Source organism: Pleurodeles waltl, chromosome 5, assembly GCF_031143425.1.
Source record: "Pleurodeles waltl isolate 20211129_DDA chromosome 5, aPleWal1.hap1.20221129, whole genome shotgun sequence".
NCBI classification, from domain to species: Eukaryota; Metazoa; Chordata; class Amphibia; order Caudata; family Salamandridae; genus Pleurodeles; species Pleurodeles waltl.
The window spans coordinates 1,802,713,953-1,802,732,491 of NC_090444.1; the positions used below are offsets into that span (position 1 = coordinate 1,802,713,953).

The 18,539-nt window shown below is 46.0% G+C and overlaps 1 protein-coding gene across 1 annotated transcript in view; it reads right to left on the minus strand.

The window, feature by feature from the left end:
- The window catches only part of ABCC10 (ATP binding cassette subfamily C member 10), a 161,627-nt gene extending 148,424 nt beyond the window's left edge, over positions 1-13,203 (minus strand). The window contains exons 1-3 of the mRNA XM_069236268.1: positions 13,044-13,203; positions 5,219-5,402; positions 2,386-3,766 (exon numbers count right to left, since the gene is read on the minus strand). Of these exons, the coding sequence (XP_069092369.1) occupies positions 2,386-3,766; positions 5,219-5,379 (1,542 nt within the window). The 5' untranslated portion in view covers positions 5,380-5,402; positions 13,044-13,203. The remainder of the gene's footprint in view (positions 1-2,385; positions 3,767-5,218; positions 5,403-13,043) is intronic.
- Between the last annotated feature and the right edge of the window lie 5,336 nt (positions 13,204-18,539).

Consider the following 18,539-nt stretch of genomic DNA (forward strand, 5'->3'; position numbering starts at 1 on the left):
TCCCTTCCTACAAAGAACCTACTCAGGATACCTTTTTAAATTTCAGTAGCACAGAACCATAGCTCTTGTCCTTATATTGTCTCTGCTCTTCGGTTGCACACACTCACGGGCGGGGATCATTAACATCTACTTTAACTGCATCACAATGGAAAGGATTAAAAAAAAACAGGTACCAGAACATCAGCCATCCTGCTTTCAATACATAACATCTTATTGCTGCATCAGCCACCCGGCCGAGCTCTCATTCGTGAAGAAGTGCAATGATCTTTGCCCACCACAAATCTTGACATCCTCAAAGCATATCCTCCTTGGAGACTTTCATCTGTACCTATGGCGGATGCTTTCACACTATGCCAGTTCACAACTAATGTAGGCATTGTTTTACACATGAAAAGGAGGAGACACCCCTCGGATCAGTCACACAGCTGGTAACATGATGGATAGTTAAGTGTGTTTATTTTATTGGGACTGTTTATAATGCACAAGTCTTGGACCATATGCTGAGAAAGCCTGTTGGTGTGCCTTTCTTTGAGAGTCTACTGGATTTCCAGTGTGGCTAAGGATGAGCTCTCAGCAGCCCATGAGCCACTGGACAAGGTAGGCTTTAAGGTAAAGTAGTAGAGCTGACTCAAATGAAATGCCTTATAGAGCACACAACATACTGTCCTACAGAGGGAGCAAATGCAGTTTTGTTACAGGGGAAATGTGCTTGAACTTACTGTGCCTGGTGAATGGTCAAGCAGCAATGTGAAAAACAGCCTTAGTTGGTGTCAGTGAGTGCTCTGTGAGATTGAGTAGTGTGCTTTATCTGGCGATCTGTGACAAGATGAGGGTCTGAAATGAGGAGCAAGCGTAGTTCGAAAGATGAAAGGGTCTGATTTTGAACAGTAAGGTAAGCTGGAACCATGCTGTTTGTACTTTTGTACATATATGGTGATTGAAGAACAAAAAAGGGTCAATAAGAAAACCAAGGAATTTAGAGGAAGCTGTACAAGAGGGGGACATAAACCTTTTAAGTTTAAGAGAGTTGCAATACTCCTGGATGAGGGTCTCGTGGTGTCTCCTTTTAGAGAGACAAACTCAGCCATCTTTGAGTCAATGCTCAGCTACACTCCATACATCCAGTTTAAATGATGTCCAGGCAGGATCAGAGCTTAAAGATGTCAATAGCCAATGACACTTTAGCATACAGTGGGGTGGATCGCATTGTCTTGTTGGCTGCGTTCACTCCCAGTGGCTTAATGTACAGGTTAAATTCACGAGAGCAATAATAAATCACCACAGGATACAAGAATTTGTGGAGAATTCCATCTATATGAATCGTTTTCTGACAGAGTGAACCAATGTAAAACTATTTCAGTGATGTAATGTTCAAAACTTCACACTGACGAATGGATCAAAAATCTTTTCACATTTCACCCTTTGTTTGTGTTGTAGATATTTGGGGCCAAATGTATCAACAAACTATTTTGCGATTCTCTAATAGCGATTTTTAAGAAATCGCTACTTCAGAGTCGCAAAACGGTATGTATCATATTTGCGATTCGGTAATAGCGATTTCTTAAAAATCGCAAATGCTATTACCGAATCGCAAACAGTGATTCTGACCCCATTCGCACCTATTGGCCTGTAGGCCATATTTGCGAATTTTTTGCATTTCCCAAATTGCGAATTCCTAACTGGAATTCGCAATTTGGGAAATGCAAACCCCAGGGTGCTGGGGGCCTAAGTCCCCCTTTGCTTCACCCCCAAAAATTAGCTTACGACATGTAAGGCGCACACATGCCTGTACGTTACATGTCAATTTTAAAAATGCATTTTTAAAATTTGCACATGGTTACCACCAACTTGTATTTGGTGGTAATTGCGATTCCTTAATGCCCAATTCGCATTAAAGAAAAGCTTGATACATGTGCTTAGGAAATCGCAAATAAGGATTCCTTATTTAGAGAATCGCAATTTGCGATTCTCTAAACGGGGTCGCAATTTTAAGGAGTCGCTATTTTAGCGAATCCCTAAAATTGCATAGCGACTGCCTTTCATACATTCTGAAAGGCATTTTTGCATTCGCAAACAGCCATTCGCACGGTTTGCGAATGCAAAAACGCTTGATACATCTGTCCCTCAGGGCCTAGTGCACCATAGGGTTTTCCCCATTCTCTTTCAATAGGAAAACGCCTTAGTGTATATGAGGCTTAACTCCTAACATGACCCAAGAGCTCATCAAATTAAAAGGAATCTACCTCAACCCATGAGCCTCCAATGAGATTCTTATTCACACATTCAACTCTGCTCTTGAATCATCCTCTTACCCACTCGCTAGAGTACCGTCCCATCATCCCCTTCTTACTCTAGCATCACAATTGATTCAAACAATAACCTTACCTTGACTCTGGAGTCCTTGTGTGCCAGCATCTCTTTGTTGTTGGCCATTATCCGATTTGCAATGTACTTGTTGAGGGGCACGAGCAATAAGGCAATACCCAGTCCACCAAGAAATGCCACCCCCACCTGCAAGTATAGCAGATAGAGAGTGACCGCAAATTGCACTGGGAGGCTCCACAGCTCGTGGAAGCTCGGGCAAAAGTTTATGAGCCGGTCGGTGTCGGTGCTCATGAAGTTCACAATCTCTCCTGTGGAGAAGTGAGACAGTGTGGTGCCGTTCACACGCAGGGCCTTGCGGTAGATGGCAGAGACCACAGCAGCTCGAACCATCAGCATCACCTTGTTCACCTCATAGGTGAATTGATTACGCAAAACAGCGCCTACAAACGAACTGGCGAAGAGCCCAACCGCAAACAGGACTCCGTGGCTCAATGGTTCTTGTCGAGTCTCCATAAAATTCACCAACAAATTGAGCAACAGCGGGCCGGCGAAGGCCAGCATGCCACCTGCCAGCCTGAGCAGCCCCAGCAAGTAGTATCTGACACCAAAGGTTGCATTGAGCACTGAGAGGAGATGCACCTTCTTCTGGAAATCTGGTGGTGTGGCAAAAGTACTGTTCACACCCTCTGTAGGTGCTTGGGAATTATCTCCAGTTCGACCGCTGCCTTTGGTAACACCGGGTACATGCTCTGAAGCAGCCATCTTTGCACGCCAGCAGGCATTGAAGCGTTGTCTGATGGATACAGTACGAAGGCGGCGTGGCAGGCGGTAGACATCTTGTGGCCTATTCAGCTTCTTTTGATATCCACGCTGCATCAAAGGGTTCAGCCAAAGATAGAAAAAGCGCGAGAGCCAGCTCTCACCGTCTTCCCCAAAATATCCCCAGTCGGGCAGTAGAACCCCTGAATCAATAAGAAGAGGTGCGTGGTCTGAGGGGTCATTGATGGAGCCAAAACCTCGCTGGGTGGGAATCGGAGCCAAGAATGCAAGCAGGTAAGCAGCCAGGCAGGTCAGCTGGAGGCCTGTGATGAGGAGTTTCATGATGGGCCCAGCTTGAAGGGGATGAGAGGCCAATCCATTCTGGCTGTACCACACTAATGTGATGACCAGTGTTGGCACGGGAAGGAGTACCACAGGCACCAGTGCCCAGGGGCCTCTGTAGATGCAATAGGCTGACCTGTAGAGCTTGAGGAGCGCCACGATGTGAGTGATCCACGCCAAAGCTGAGATGCCTCCAACTAACACCTTCAACGAAATAGTTCCCTGTTGGGGAAAGACGACCCCCAAGATGATGTTGATGACAGAGAGGAGGGCAAACAGAAAAGACACAGCAATCCGGCACTTCCAAGAAGGCCTGGGAAGGTCTTCGGATCCGGGAAATCTACAAATATTAAAAAACAAATACAGAGGAGAATTATTATGCAAGAAAGACAACAGAGAGTGATACATTAAAAGAGACAGCAACTACAGAAGAAGGAGAGTGCAGCAAACGTCAGGAGGCCCAGGGAAACGAAGAGTGAACACGACAGGAAGCAAAGCACTGAATGGAGGACGCAGAGAACAAGGAACTGGGAGCTCCAGGTAAATGGAGAAGATCAGAGATGGGACTAATAAGAGGGAGAAAGAGATGGCAAAAAGTATGTTACTTGTTGAGGTGCTTTTATTACACTAGATAACGTGGTTTAAAACTCAGAAGTAACAATCAGCCGATGTCTTTTCATAGACACTTGTGAAATGTGGATTTCAACCAATGACCGCCCTGGATTCTGTCTGTTTTTATCCCTCCCCCTAACTAGTCCCTTGCATTTAGACAATGACATTCCCAAACCAGCCTATAATTAGGCAACTTCTTAATGCCAGCTAAACAAAACCTGAATATTTTAATTGCAGTTAGGGCCGAGTGTTGGCTGAACATTGCAGGAGTAGTTTAAAACATCTATAAACTTAACCACCGTCTATTATTTAAACAGCTGTCTATTGCTTGAACACTGTAATTGAAATCAGGGTCCACTCCTTACTCTGCGTTGCTGCAACAGCTTAAAAAATCTGACTTCTACAGCCAGAATGTACTTCTTAACGAAGCAAACCAAGTTATCTCCATACACTGCATTCTTAATTACGTAATATTGTTTACAACAAGGAGTACAGTCAGGTAGTTTCCTTACTGTTTTTAATATTTTCATTTAAAAACATTGTTTTCAATCTAACTTCAGCAAAATAAACACGTAATAGAAAAACAGATCAAATGAAACGTGTAATACAGTTCTACAATGCTGTCGCGAAGGTTCTGGCGACCTTTACAAACCATGCAACCTATATGTACACCCAAAGATCCGAAAAACGCCAACTTTAATATGGAAGTTAAGGTTGACATGGTATGGATGTGACCAAGTAGGCTACCAGGTGGGGAGAAGGCTGTCTGCAAGGTGCGCAAGTTGCAAACTGATGGGAATGTGCCAGTCACAGTAAGTTGTACAGTCTCCACTGGGATACAGACAGCTTCCGGGCGAAGGGTCAGGATGGGGCAGTAAATAATACATGAAGCTAGAAGACCCTTTGAGATGCTGATCTGTGGCAAAGAAGGAAACAGGTGATTGGAACAGCTCAGCGAATCGTTTCCATGGATAGTAGATTAATCCTGTTTCATAATTACTGGGGTATTTACCTGTGAGACAAGTGTCCACCGGAAGCAGCTCAGGTGTCTCCGAGACACAGACCTACCGAGCTGGGGTGTTTGGGGGGGCTCTGTCTGTAAGAGAGTTGTCTGCCAGGGAGGACTCAGACTGTGGTGAGACACACAGCGCTGGGAGTCTTTACATGGGTGTTTACCTACCTGGGAGTGCCCACATAGCAGGCACTCATCACAGCCAGCAGCAGGTGTGGTAGGGCATTCAGCAGCAGCTGGTTGAAGCAGTACCCGATGCTGCCGCTCTCCCAGACTGGAAGCGGGTCTGAGGGGCTGGACCCACACAGCTCAGGCAGCAGCCAGTCCATCGCGAAGCAGAGCTCGGGGGATCCTGTAACAGAGGGAAAGGAAATGTGACTGGAGGGCAGGGCCAGCAAGCACACCTGCAACCATTAAAGAGTGCCACTGAAAAGCCACTTACTGATTAACCGTGAATGAAAAGTTTAGACAATTATATTTGTTCATGTGTATAAAGCAAAGGGATTTACAAGGCAAACTAGGGTAGCAGCCAGACCATGTCAGATGGAATGTGTTATTGGAATTAGCATAATTCTGCCACGGTGTACGCCGCATCAGTGTCCAGGGCTGGGTGGCACAGTGCCATTTCCTTAGACATTATCTGGATTGGGACCTAATGTTACACAACATTGCCACATACTGTGAGCAAAAGTTTATTTTTTAAAATATTTTTTCTTAACAATAAAATGTCACCAGGCACACTGGGATAATATCACTGACTACTGGCGGACTCCGTGGGGACCACCTATACACAGGGAGTGTAATATAAGAGTGAAAGAGCAGACGACAGTTATATCTGATCTGGACTGATTGTGAGGATGCCTTAACATACCTGCTCTCATTACTGGAGGCAACTTCCCATGCCACCGCGAATTACAGTGAATGCGTGCACTGTAGGTTTGTATTTGCCTGATATCATGGCTCTTTCTATACACAGTGGACAATCGCCCCAATTAGTCACCATCGTGTAAATAGTTCCCTGGACATCAGATACGAATTATGTATACCAAATGTACATGGGACACTTAAAGTTTAAAGGTGATACTGACATCCAGAACCAAATGCGACTTATCTCCTAAATGTAAAATACACGGAAGGTCCTGACTGTTATATTATTTGGCGGAAGTAATCAACGTCTCAAGTTGTGAATATTATATTTGTAATGTCCTTGTTTGAGTGAAAATGTTAATAAAAATATCTTTGAAAAAAAATTCACAATAGTGGTGTCTAATTTGGCTGAGAAAATACCCAATCCTACCCATCTGTATCATTCACAGAATACTCTGAGCTCCAGAGAGTAAGTGTTATTGTTCAACATCAGCATACGGTAGTTATTTTATACGCTTATACAAGTCCATTTAGTATATTGTAAACACTAAGAGCCCTACAAGCAGTATTTGGTATGGCATAAACAGTACAAGACATTCAGGGGGATATATGACAATCCAGACACTGTCCTTCCAGTCCAACAGTTCGTCATGTAGTTTATCATCAGTCCTATACATTTACATATGTATCTCTTCGGCTACAGACCTCTCTACAACATCCCTGGTCTGTCAAGTACCCCCAGGACCCTGTTCAAGAGCAGTGTCTAGCCAAACAATGTCAGTGAGGAAAATTGCACAACTCTTCTCTTAATCTTACTGGCTTAATATCCAATAGGCAAGTTGTCAGGGACTTGTGAACACATTTCTGATATCTATCTATTATTTTACCCCAATAAGCAGCCCAGCATGTTCAGGACAAATTAAAAGAAGTTTCATTTCCCACCCTGCAGTTAGGGGACGTAAAACGTATCTGGATTAAGTTTACACAGCACAGCAGCTATAATATGGGTCCTATGAACAATGTTAAAGTGTGTTCGTCTAATCCTGGCATTGCTGGTTGCGTTATGTAATATTTCTAACATCCCACCCCCCTTCCTGTGTTGCATGGGATCTAGCTCAGTCTGTTTCCCACTTTAGCATAATCAGTGGCAGCGTCTTCTCTTGTGAGGTTTAAACCAATGATCTCTGCTCTGCCTTGAACAGAATCTTGTAGTAATGCTAATGTTTGAGGTACCCACACCAGCTCCCCCTCGCACCTTGTATTTCTGCTGTTTCTGCACCCACCGCCGAGTGCCAGTGTCAGTGTCCCTGCTTTTTTTTTTTACTGTTTTGTTAGTTTTGGTCTCTCAGCTGTTTGGTGCCTGACTGTTCATTTGTGACGGTGTCTGTTTGTTTTTGGTCAGTTTTGCCCTCCTATTATTGGTTATTATAGTCTGCTCTATGCCCGTTTGTGCCCTCTGTTCAGCTAGACTCGCCGTTCCAACCTCCTGCTTTCCCGCCTCCCCTGCGCCCCACCCCCCCTCCCTGGACCTACATAATGGAGGCCGCAGTGAGGCTGCACAGCGGGCACACCACAGGCATGTCCAATGCAAGCCCGTCTGCACCCGTCCGTGCCTGGACCGCCCCCAGCACCAGGAACCCTGGATCTCCCACCTTCCACTGCTAGTCTGGAGCCATGCTCACCGCCCTGCACTACAGACCCAGTGACAAGATCTGCTGCCGCACCTCCCCTGGCTCCACAGTTGGCACCTTCGCCTGCCATAGCTGCCACTTCTCCTGCTGCAGAGACGCATACTCCACCACTACCACCCCACGCCCCAACAACTCGACTGCCACCTGCTCAACACCTGATCCCTCTGCAAGCATGCAACCGAGGTATGGGGCACCATCACCACTCCTGACATCATCTTCCTCACTGAGACCTGGCTCAACCCTGCTTCTGTACCTGACATCGCCATGGCAACACTCCAAGCTACAAGATCATATACTGTGACCGCATCAACAAATATGGAGGTGGAATGGCCATCATCCACAAGGAGTCTATTTACTGCACCACCATCACTGATGACAACACATCGATCATGGAACACCTTAACTTCCAGCTCAGAACTGACAGCAGAACCACCATCAAAGACACCCTGACCCACAGAACCCCAGGACCCCGCCCCTTGCCCTCTGCAATGCTATTACCAACCTCATCCCCCCACCAAGCTATCAACACCGAACACTACATTTTCCTCAGAGACCTCAACTCCCACCTCGAAGACTCCAACAGCGCCAACACTGTCAACCTTCTGGACAGTTTGAACAACATCGGCCTTATTCAGATTGTAACCGACCCCATACACGTCGTCAGACACACACTAGACGCCATCTTCACCACCAGTAACAGAGTTAAATACAGTCACACCAACGGTCTCACCTGGATAGACCACGCAATCGTCCACTTCACCTAAGCCACAGCCCCCAGCCACACCACCAGACCGATCAACAACCCCCCACTGCAGCTGGAACAGGGTATCCGAGAGTAAGTAGATTGATGCCCTCAACTCCTCCCCACTCCCTTCCTCGACACCTACTCCAACATCGAACAAGCTGTGAAAAACTTTACAACTTGGATCTGCAACAGCACCGACAGAGTCCCTCCCAGCAAACTCTCCAGACCCAATAGACAACCCAGCTGGTACACCCCGGGAACTGAGAACCGCCAAACAACTGGAAAGAAGATAGTGCACCACCAAGAAGCCCAATGACCGGTCCACAACCAAGCTTGCACTCATCCAGTACCATTGATTCCTGAAAGACACCAAGAGGACACTTTAGCTACCTGCATGGAAGCCAGTGCCAACCACAGCAAAGAACTCTTCGACACCATCAAGGAGTTCTCCAACCCTTCAGTAACTGAAAACATCATCACCCCCTCCCAGGAACGCTGCAACACTCTATGCACGACAACATCTCAACCATCTAAAGGAATTTCAAACCCCAACCCACTGCTGATGACAACCTCAGCCTCTCAGACCCCGTAGACGACCCCGCTGCCAACAGGATTGCCAGCTGGAACCAGCTCACCACACAGGACACCGCCGACATAATGTGCTCCATCCAATCAGGATCCCCCATGGACCCCCAGCCCACACAAAAGGTTCAACCTTGGTATTAGCACTATCACCAGCAAGCTAGTCCATCACCTCAGCCACCTTCCCTACTTGCTGAAAACACACCGAGATCAAATCCCTCCTCAACAAATCATTTGCAAACCCCAACGAGCTCAAAAACTACTGACCGATCTTACAGCACCCTTTCCTCACCAAAGACCTCGAAAAGGCTATCTCCCAGCAATTCATGGAATACCTAGGGAACAAAAACCTTCTGGATGAATCCCAATCCACTTTCCGCTCACAACAACACCACAGAAACTGTCCTGGTCGTCGCCACGGATGATATCACAGCGCTCATGGACAAAGGAGACTGAGACGCCCTAATCCTCCTCGACCTCTTGGCGGCCTAGAACACTGTTTCCCACCACAACCTGATCAAAAGACTCCAGCGGATAGGCATCCAAGATAACACTCTCAAATGGATTACATCCTTCCTCTTCAGAAGGACTCAGAAGGTCCATCTCCCTCCCTTCACCTCCAAGCCAAAGAACTCAATGCAATTATTTAAACACTGTGGTCGGCAAAGTGTACAGAGAGCACTGGAAGAAAAAAAAGCAGCAAGGAAGAAGAATTTTAGCTACTGCTATCCTGCTGGAAAAACACAGCTGTGACCTCTGCTAAAAGTCAAAGGATTTGAGTATATTTTGATTTGATCTTATATGTGTTAAATTTATACCATGCCTTGGTTGTGCGCGTTACGCAAATTCCTAAGTATCGGAAGGAGCTTTGTTCCCAAGGTAAAACTAAATGCAGCTGAGATGCTCCCAAGACTGGTCTTAATGAACCCAATGGAAACAGAACTGGCTTGTTTTCATTGATCCGAAGCTCTGACAACATCGCAAAACATTCAATTATAATTAGTGGCTTTCCCAATGATTACGCTCAGTCTTGTACATTAACAAGTATGTCGTCTGGCATGTGCACTGCCAGAAACCTCTATGTTCAATTTTAAGGGTTTACAGGCCAGAGGTTCTGGGGCAACCCTACTTTGTGTCCCTTTCTACTTCCAACTCAGCTCATATCATCTGTCTTGCCTCTCGTCGGAGATCTGGGGTATAGTAATATCAACGGCCTAGACCACGGTCCATAATTCATAAGTTCAAGTACCTCCCACAGATACTGCTATGAAATCTTATCAAAAGGCTTTGCAGTCTTGAAAGACAGGTCTTCATATCTATATTACTCACATGTCGGACGTATACAATCTTATCACTCATCTGGTTAACAGTATATTCAGTCTTACATATCAATGGCAGAATGCTATATGAGAGTGATGTCAACAACGCAGCAGGAATTCAACCACTGCATTGAGTTAGACACCAGTAAATATGTCCACCCAGTGATACAGCGTTAAGAGGCAATGTTTTATCTTAATCATTAGTCTAAATAGCCCTCTTAGCCAATCAAAGAGATCAGAGACTCTTTGCTGCAGTTCATGTTCTTTGCCAATCAGACCCATCAGTCGTCTCTAGGTCTAGACGACCACACCAGAAGGCTGACGTACAGAGGACCTGTATGCGTACAAGCTTGTAGCCCACGGTGCTTATGTTCTCCGTCACTGTAGAAGGTTTTTATTCAGATTCAGTTGTGCAAGCGTTTGTACTCCACTGCATTCATCTGGCTCAATACAGCCCACTTCCTCATATAAAAACATTGCCGTGAACATTACAGGGTTGTTTAGGATAAAAACCACTCTGCACTGGAGTAATGTTCAGAACCTTTTCGAGAGCATCCAAGCTTTCCAGCCATTCAGGTGCGCACATGACCTTCTAGTTTCTGATTTTGGAATAGCTGGCGCTGAAATCCTCCACAGGCAGCTAAACTGTATAGCCAGCATACCATGGTGCACAACGTTTGCATATCCAGATGTTCTTATTTTATTTCTTGGTCCGAAGTATCAACCTGGCTGGCAACAGCTTCACCTTAACGTATAACGGCTTGACACCAAATGCCCATGCTAAGCACGTGCGGCCTAGTGATTATATTGCTCTAAATAGAATCTGTTCCCAAAACATTTAAAACACATACATGCCACTGCTCCTCATTTAAGTTTGCTCCATATAAACCCCAACACATACATACATACATACATGCATACATACAAGCAAAGCCACCTTTCTGCAGTAAACCCAGTCTTTTCTCTCCTGCATTTAAATAGAGTAGCGATAGTTAAGAGGTTAACCCCAATATGGGCTGACCACTGCAATACAAACCCCAAATTATTCAAGAAAAAATTAGTAATGGTCTTCTAATAATTTGATTTACAAAAACATAAGTTCATCTCAAGTTTAGTGAATTTAGGTTAAAACCAAAAAAAGCTTTGGTAAATTTCGACAGATAAAACCTGCAGGAATTTTACAAGGAGAAAAGGCACAGTATTTACCACAGCATATGGATTATGGTACGGTAACCACCCAAATCGTCACGTTATTCCCCAAAATTCAGAATAAGCAATCATTATCACATCTGATAAACTCCAAATACCTTGGTATCAGATGTGATAATAATCAGCCTGCTTGAGGCCCCCTAGGATAAACCACCACTAAAGTTAGTAAGAACACTACTTTGGGAGCCTTGATGGAGGAATTATTGTCTAATAATGGGACTGAACATACGTGCACTCCCTTATATGCTCTCCATTTCATTGGCTTAGTGGAGAGGGTCAACAGAACTGTCAGTGGAGATATTTACTTTAATGTATCAACTACATCGTACACAACAATGGATTTTCTACTTTTCCACTTCTAAGAAGGCACATTCCCCCTTCTGATATCAATCCGAACTGGTTGCCAAAATACTAATCCTGCATAGTTTGTGATTAAAGGGGTGCCTGCGTATGTGCCTGCAAGGAGTCACATCGTTCACTGCTCTGCGTGATTTCTACACAACCTTTGCCCACAGTCGAGAAGTAGGGTCTTCGGTTGCAGGTAAATGACTCTGATGCACTACAGCAGCCAAGGACAAACAGCCTGTAGCATCAAAGAACGCCACTGCCTCAAGCTGCTAACTTGAGTCAAGCGAAGGGCATGTACAGCTCGCGAACCAAGGAGTTCGACTCAAAAGGCTTGAAACTGCTGGTCACAATGTAAATCTTTCCCCGAATGCCACCAAAACACCCTGAAATCGTTATAGAGTGTCACAAGAACTATATATAAATTATGTCATTCTAAGAGAAAATTGCATTGTAATCCTTGCCAGTTCTGAGGCATACACTGCAACACCCCTCGCAGCATTTTTTGATGCTCATCCAGCTCCCTGATGTGTGATCAGGCAGTAAATGACATAACACCCACTACTGAAGAGTGGGCACTGACTACAATGACTCCTGAAATACTCACACAAGTATCTAGCAGACAGCAGGTCAAGTTGGGGATAAGGTTGCCACCTGGCTGTCGTTTCACCTTGCCTGGCATTTATTTTTACAGTAGGCCAGTAAAAATATTTGGAAAAGCAGTGAAATTAGGTATTTCCCCCTCCTAAATCTAACACAGCAAGGACATGGAGAAATCTGCTAAACAGTATGTGAGAGCTGTCTGGATTATTGCGGTGTGATTTTAGAGCAAGCGGAGGGCTAAATTGCTATGTAGAAAACGAATCCTACCAATCCTGAAGGAATACATTTCTCCTTTTGGCTGGTCGTGAATTGCAAAAAGTGAACAAATGGTAGGGTGGTAGATGTAGATTTTTTTATAGCGGAACTACAAGTCCCAGAATGCAAAAAAAACAGGACTGGATGAGTTGTGAGCCATGACAGTTGTACGGACCCTTTAAGGGTCTTTACTTTTTGCCCAAGAAACAATGATGATGCATTACATATGTCCTTCACAATGCATGGAAGAACAGACTACAATTCCCAGCGTCCCCACAATGGTTCCCCCCCCCTCAAGCGTCACGCAGCCGCCCCCCTCTAACAATTGTTCTGGGATAGTAAACACTAAAAAGGGACACACGGAACGACTACGGTACCTGGCACTGACAGCACCGGCGCTGCTGTCACCTGGCGACCGCCGAACTCATCCTCACGGGCTCCCTCGTGCACACCGGGAGCCGGTGAGCTCCTTTCCGAAGCATCACCCGTCCCGTCTGGATCACTCGAGCAACGAAGAGGCTGAGAACTGATCGTTACAGGAAGTACTTACTGTGTGCATCACCATAGAGGTCAAAAGTGGCAAGAACGTAGTGCAGGTAGAAAGAGCGCCTCTGGCGGTGAAGAGCTGTATGACACCTTAAGCATAAGCCCATATGAATAGAAACATGTAGTGGTTGGACAGTACTGAGGATGGAAACTAATAGCCCAGGGAACGCACGAGTTGTGTCTCTGTTCATGTACGGGTCGGGGGATGTGAGAAAGTAGCCTCTTTCTAGCCTTGTTACCCCCACTTTTGGCCTGTTTGTGAGTGTATGTCAAGGTATTTTCACTGTCTCACTGGGATCCTGCTAGCCAGGGCCCAGTGCTCATAGTGAAAACTCTATGTTTTCAGTATGTTTGTTATGTGTCACTGGGACCCTGCTAGCCAGGACCCCAGTGCTCATAAGTGTGCCTGAATGTGTTACCTGTGTAGTGCCTAACTGTCTCACTGAAGCTCTGCTAATCTGAACCTCAGTGGTTATGCTCTCTCATTTCTTTCAAATTGTCACTAACAGGCTAGTGACCAATTTTACCAATTTACATTGGCTTACTGGAACACCCTTATAATTCCCTAGTATATGGTACTGAGGTACCCAGGGTATTGGGGTTCCAGGAGATCCCTATGGGCTGCAGCATTTATTTTGCCACCCATAGGGAGCTCTGACAATTCTTACACAGGCCTGCCACTGCAGCCTGAGTGAAATAACGTCCACGTTATTTCACAGCCATTTTACACTGCACTTAAGTAACTTATAAGTCACCTATATGTCTAACCTTTACCTGGTAAAGGTTAGGTGCAAAGTTACTTAGTGTGAGGGCACCCTGGCACTAGCCAAGGTGCCCCCACATTGTTCAGAGCCAATTCCCTGAACTTTGTGAGTGCGGGGACACCATTACACGCGTGCACTACATATAGGTCACTACCTATATGTAGCTTCACAATGGTAACTCCGAATATGGCCATGTAACATGTCTAAGATCATGGAATTGCCCCCTCTATGCCATCCTGGCATTGTTGGTACAATTCCATGACCCCAGTGGTCTGTAGCACAGACCCTGGTACTGCCAAACTGCCTTTCCTGGGGTTTCACTGCAGCTGCTGCTGCTGCCAACCCCTCAGACAGGTTTCTGCCCCCCTGGGGTCAAGCCAGGCTTGTCCCAGGATGGCAGAACAAAGGACTTCCTCTGAGAGAGGGTGTTACACCCTCTCCCTTTGGAAAATGGTGTGAAGGCAGGGGAGGAGTAGCCTCCCCCAGCCTCTGAAAATGCTTTCTTGGGCACAGATGTGCCCAATTCTGCATAAGCCAGTCTACACCGGTTCAGGGACCCCTTAGCCCTGCTCTGGCGCGAAACTGGACAAAAGAAAGGGGAGTGACCACTCCCCTGACCTGCACCTCCCCTGGGAGGTGTCCAGAGCTCCTCCAGTGTGCTCCAGACCTCTGCCATCTTGGAAACAGAGGTGCTGCTGGCACACTGGACTGCTCTGAGTGGCCAGTGCCACCAGGTGACGTCAGAGACTCCTTCTGATAGGCTCCTTCAGGTGTTAGTAGCCTATCCTCTCTCCTAGGTAGCCAAACCCTCTTTTCTGGCTATTTAGGGTCTCTGTCTCTGGGGAAACCTTAGATAACGAATGCAAGAGCTCAGCCGAGTTCCTCTGCATCTCTCTCTTCACCTTCTGATAAGGAATCGACTGCTGACCGCGCTGGAAGCCTGCAAAACTGCAACAAAGTAGCTAAGACGACTACTGCAACTCTATAACGCTGATCCTGCCGCCTTCTCGACTGTTTTCCTGTTTGTGCATGCTGTGGGGGTAGTCTGCCTCCTCTCTGCACCAGAAGCTCCGAAGAAATCTCCTGTGGGTCGATGGAATCTTCCCCCTGCAACCGCAGGCACCAAAAAGCTGCATTACCGGTCCCTTGGGTCTCCTCTCAGCACGACGAGCGAGGTCCCTCGAATCCAGCAACTCTGTCCAAGTGGCCCCCACAGTCCAGTGACTCTTCAGTCCAAGTTTGGTGGAGGTAAGTCCTTGCCTCACCTCGCTGGGCTGCATTGCTGGGAACCGCGACTTTTGCAGCTACTCCGGCCCCTGTGCACTTCCGGCGGAAATCCTTTGTGCACAGCCAAGCCTGGGTCCACGGCACTCTAACCTGCATTGCACGACTTTCTAAGTTGGTCTCCGGCGACGTGGGACTCCTTTGTGTAACTTCGGGTGAGCACCGTTTCACACATCCTCGTAGTGCCTGTTTCTGGCACTTCTCCGGGTGCTACCTGCTGCTGAGAGGGCTCCTTGTCTTGCTCGACGTCCCCTCTCTCTCCTGGTCCAATTTGCGACCTCCTTGTTCCTCCTGGGCCACAGCAGCATCCAAAAACGCTAACCGCACGATTTGCAGCTAGCAAGGCTTGTTGGCGTTCTTTCGGCGGGAAAACACTTCTGCACGACTCTCCACGGCGAGAGGGATCTGTCCACCAAAGGGGAAGTCTCTAGCCCTTTTCGTTCCTGCAGAAACCTCAGCTTCTTCTGTCCAGTAGAAGCTTCTTTGCATCCACAGCTGGCATTTCCTGGGCATATGCCCATCTCCGACTTGCTTGTGACTTTTGGACTTGGTCCCCTTGTTCCACAGGTACCCTAGATTGGAAATCCACAGTTGTTGCATTGTTGGTTTGTGTCTTTCCTGCATTATTCCTCTAACACGACTTCTTTGTCCTTAGGGGAACTTTAGTGCACTTTGCACTCACTTTTCAGGGTCTTGGGGAGGGTTATTTTTCTAACTCTCACTATTTTCTAATAGTCCCAGCGACCCTCTACAAGGTCACATAGGTTTGGGGTCCATTCGTGGTTCGCATTCCACTTTTGGAGTATATGGTTTGTGTTGCCCCTATCCCTATGTTTCCCCATTGCATCCTATTGTAACTATACATTGCTTGCACTGTTTTCTAAGACTATACTGCATATTTTTGCTATTGTGTACATATATCTTGTGTATATTTCCTATCCTCTCACTGAGGGTACACTCTAAGATACTTTGGCATATTGTCATAAAAATAAAGTACCTTTATTTTTAGTATAACTGTGTATTGTGTTTTCTTATGATATTGTGCATATGACACTAAGTGGTACTGTAGTAGCTTCACACGTCTCCTAGTTCAGCCTAAGCTGCTAGACACCCTATCCACTAATAAGGGATAACTGGGCCTGGTGCAAGGTGCAAGTACCCCTTGGTACTCACTACAAGCCAGTCCAGCCTCCTATAGGGGACATCAATGAATACATATGCCTTTTTACCTTTACAGACTCTCCCCCAAAGAAATAGTCTGTGAAGCTGTTTTAGCTTACTTAGTTGCTTACAAAAGAAGGCATTTTAAAATAGCGAAACGACTGAAAGCATATACTGTAGAGATGTATCTAGCAAGCCAGAGGCTATAATATCAAGGCAGTTCAAGTGGTTAATGCACTTGCTGGCGATATATGTGTGTAATTTCTGATCACAGGTTTAAAGAAAAATAGCTTGGGGAAGTGTGCTCCCTGAAGAGAATTGTGTGTAATATGTTGGCCATAGATTTGCATTCTATACAACACAGCATAGATTTTGCCAGAGTCTGTCAATATTTTACATCCAAGAATACTTCCCAGCCAGGACATAACTAAAAACAAAACGACCAGTTGTCCATGAAGGCATCTATATGGCGCCAGGTAGGCAAGGAAAAGGAGTCTAGTATGCCTCCAACTGACGACTATCTGCTGTGGTGGGGCAGAAGGGCAGGTTCGAAGATGTAAACCCCAGCATTTCTTGAGACTCATCTTATTGCTAGGGCCTCCCCCTCAATCACATAGCAGTTCTGTACAGTGCCATGGAGGCCACTAGATGCACCTGTATTCACCTCTCATTTTCACCAAGCCTCTGTAACAACACACCCAGCCCCTTATCTCTTGTGTCAGTTACAATAATTGTCTGTGTTCCTGGCACAAATGATGGAAAGTTAGGTGATCCAGCAAGTTCCACTTTAACAACTCAAATTCAGTTCTGCATTCCTTGCTCCACACAAATTCCACACCCTTCTTACACAACTACCTCATGGGAGCAGATTTTCTTTTGATGTTAGTTATATTTCAACTATAAAATTTGACTGTGCCAAGGAAGGTGACCACATCCTCTTTACTTTCTGGTGTTGCTAATTTACATGTGGAATCAACAAGTTCTTTTCTTGCTCCCACCCATGTGATCTCCTGTCTGCCAAACTTGCACCGGTCATCCTTTAAAGTAAGACTGGCATCATCCAGTCGTTTCAACACCAAATGCACTCTTTGATTGTGCTCATCCCATGAGCTCCCATGGATCAGAACATCCTCTTGGAAGCATTTTACACCCACAAGATCCCCCACCGGACTGTACATGATCTTCTGGAAGACTTATGCCCCTGAGACCAACCCAAACAGCAGTTTCAGAAACTTGAAGGACCCTATGAAAGTGATGGATATTTTGGTGAAGAACTGGTTATCCGATCCCACTGCAGCATTTCCATAAGATTGGAAAGAAGGAATTTGTCCTCTACAGCATCTTCATTCAGGTCTCTGAGATCTGTGCATAGTCTAATGTCTCCACTAGGTTTGCAGGCCACCATCACAGGAGGCAACCATTCAGTTGTTTCCACAGGTATCCCTGCCTTGCACAGCCTCATTAGCTCACGTTTCACTGCCTCTTGCACATTCAAGGCAGTGGCATAGGGTGTTCTTTGAAACCATTAGGGCATAATGCATGCACTGAGTTACAGCAAGTGATGCTAGCTAACCCAAATTATTCTAGGCTCTTATTACCACTCTCACATATTCTCACACGTGTATTCTCATCACTCTCCATCACTCGCCACACTCATTCTCAATCACCAAGGATTGTGCTCACTCACTCCCCATTCACTCACATGCGCTCTTGCATACACACCCACTCTCCTCACCAGTGAACACAGCCTTTTTTTCCCTTTGTGGCTGTCAATTTTGTATCCGATGTGTACCTCCCTTACATTTTCACTTAAATAATAATTACTATTGGCACATATGTGAGCATTGCTTTTGTGTGCCCAGCAGAGGGGCCATATCAGGGACTGGATGAGCATTTCGGCTGAACACCTTTATGATTCACTGGCAAGCACTGTGAGAATCGCGAACTGCCTTTAGCTTCAGCTCTAGAGCTGTCTTTCTGGTCCTATCATGAACACTTACTCACAACCTGAATTCACCCTGCCAGTTCACACTAGGCACCCTAAAAGAGTCATATGATGCTTGAAAAATCCCAAAGAAAAAGCAACTACTCAATGAACGCAAGAAGAACTAAAATGAG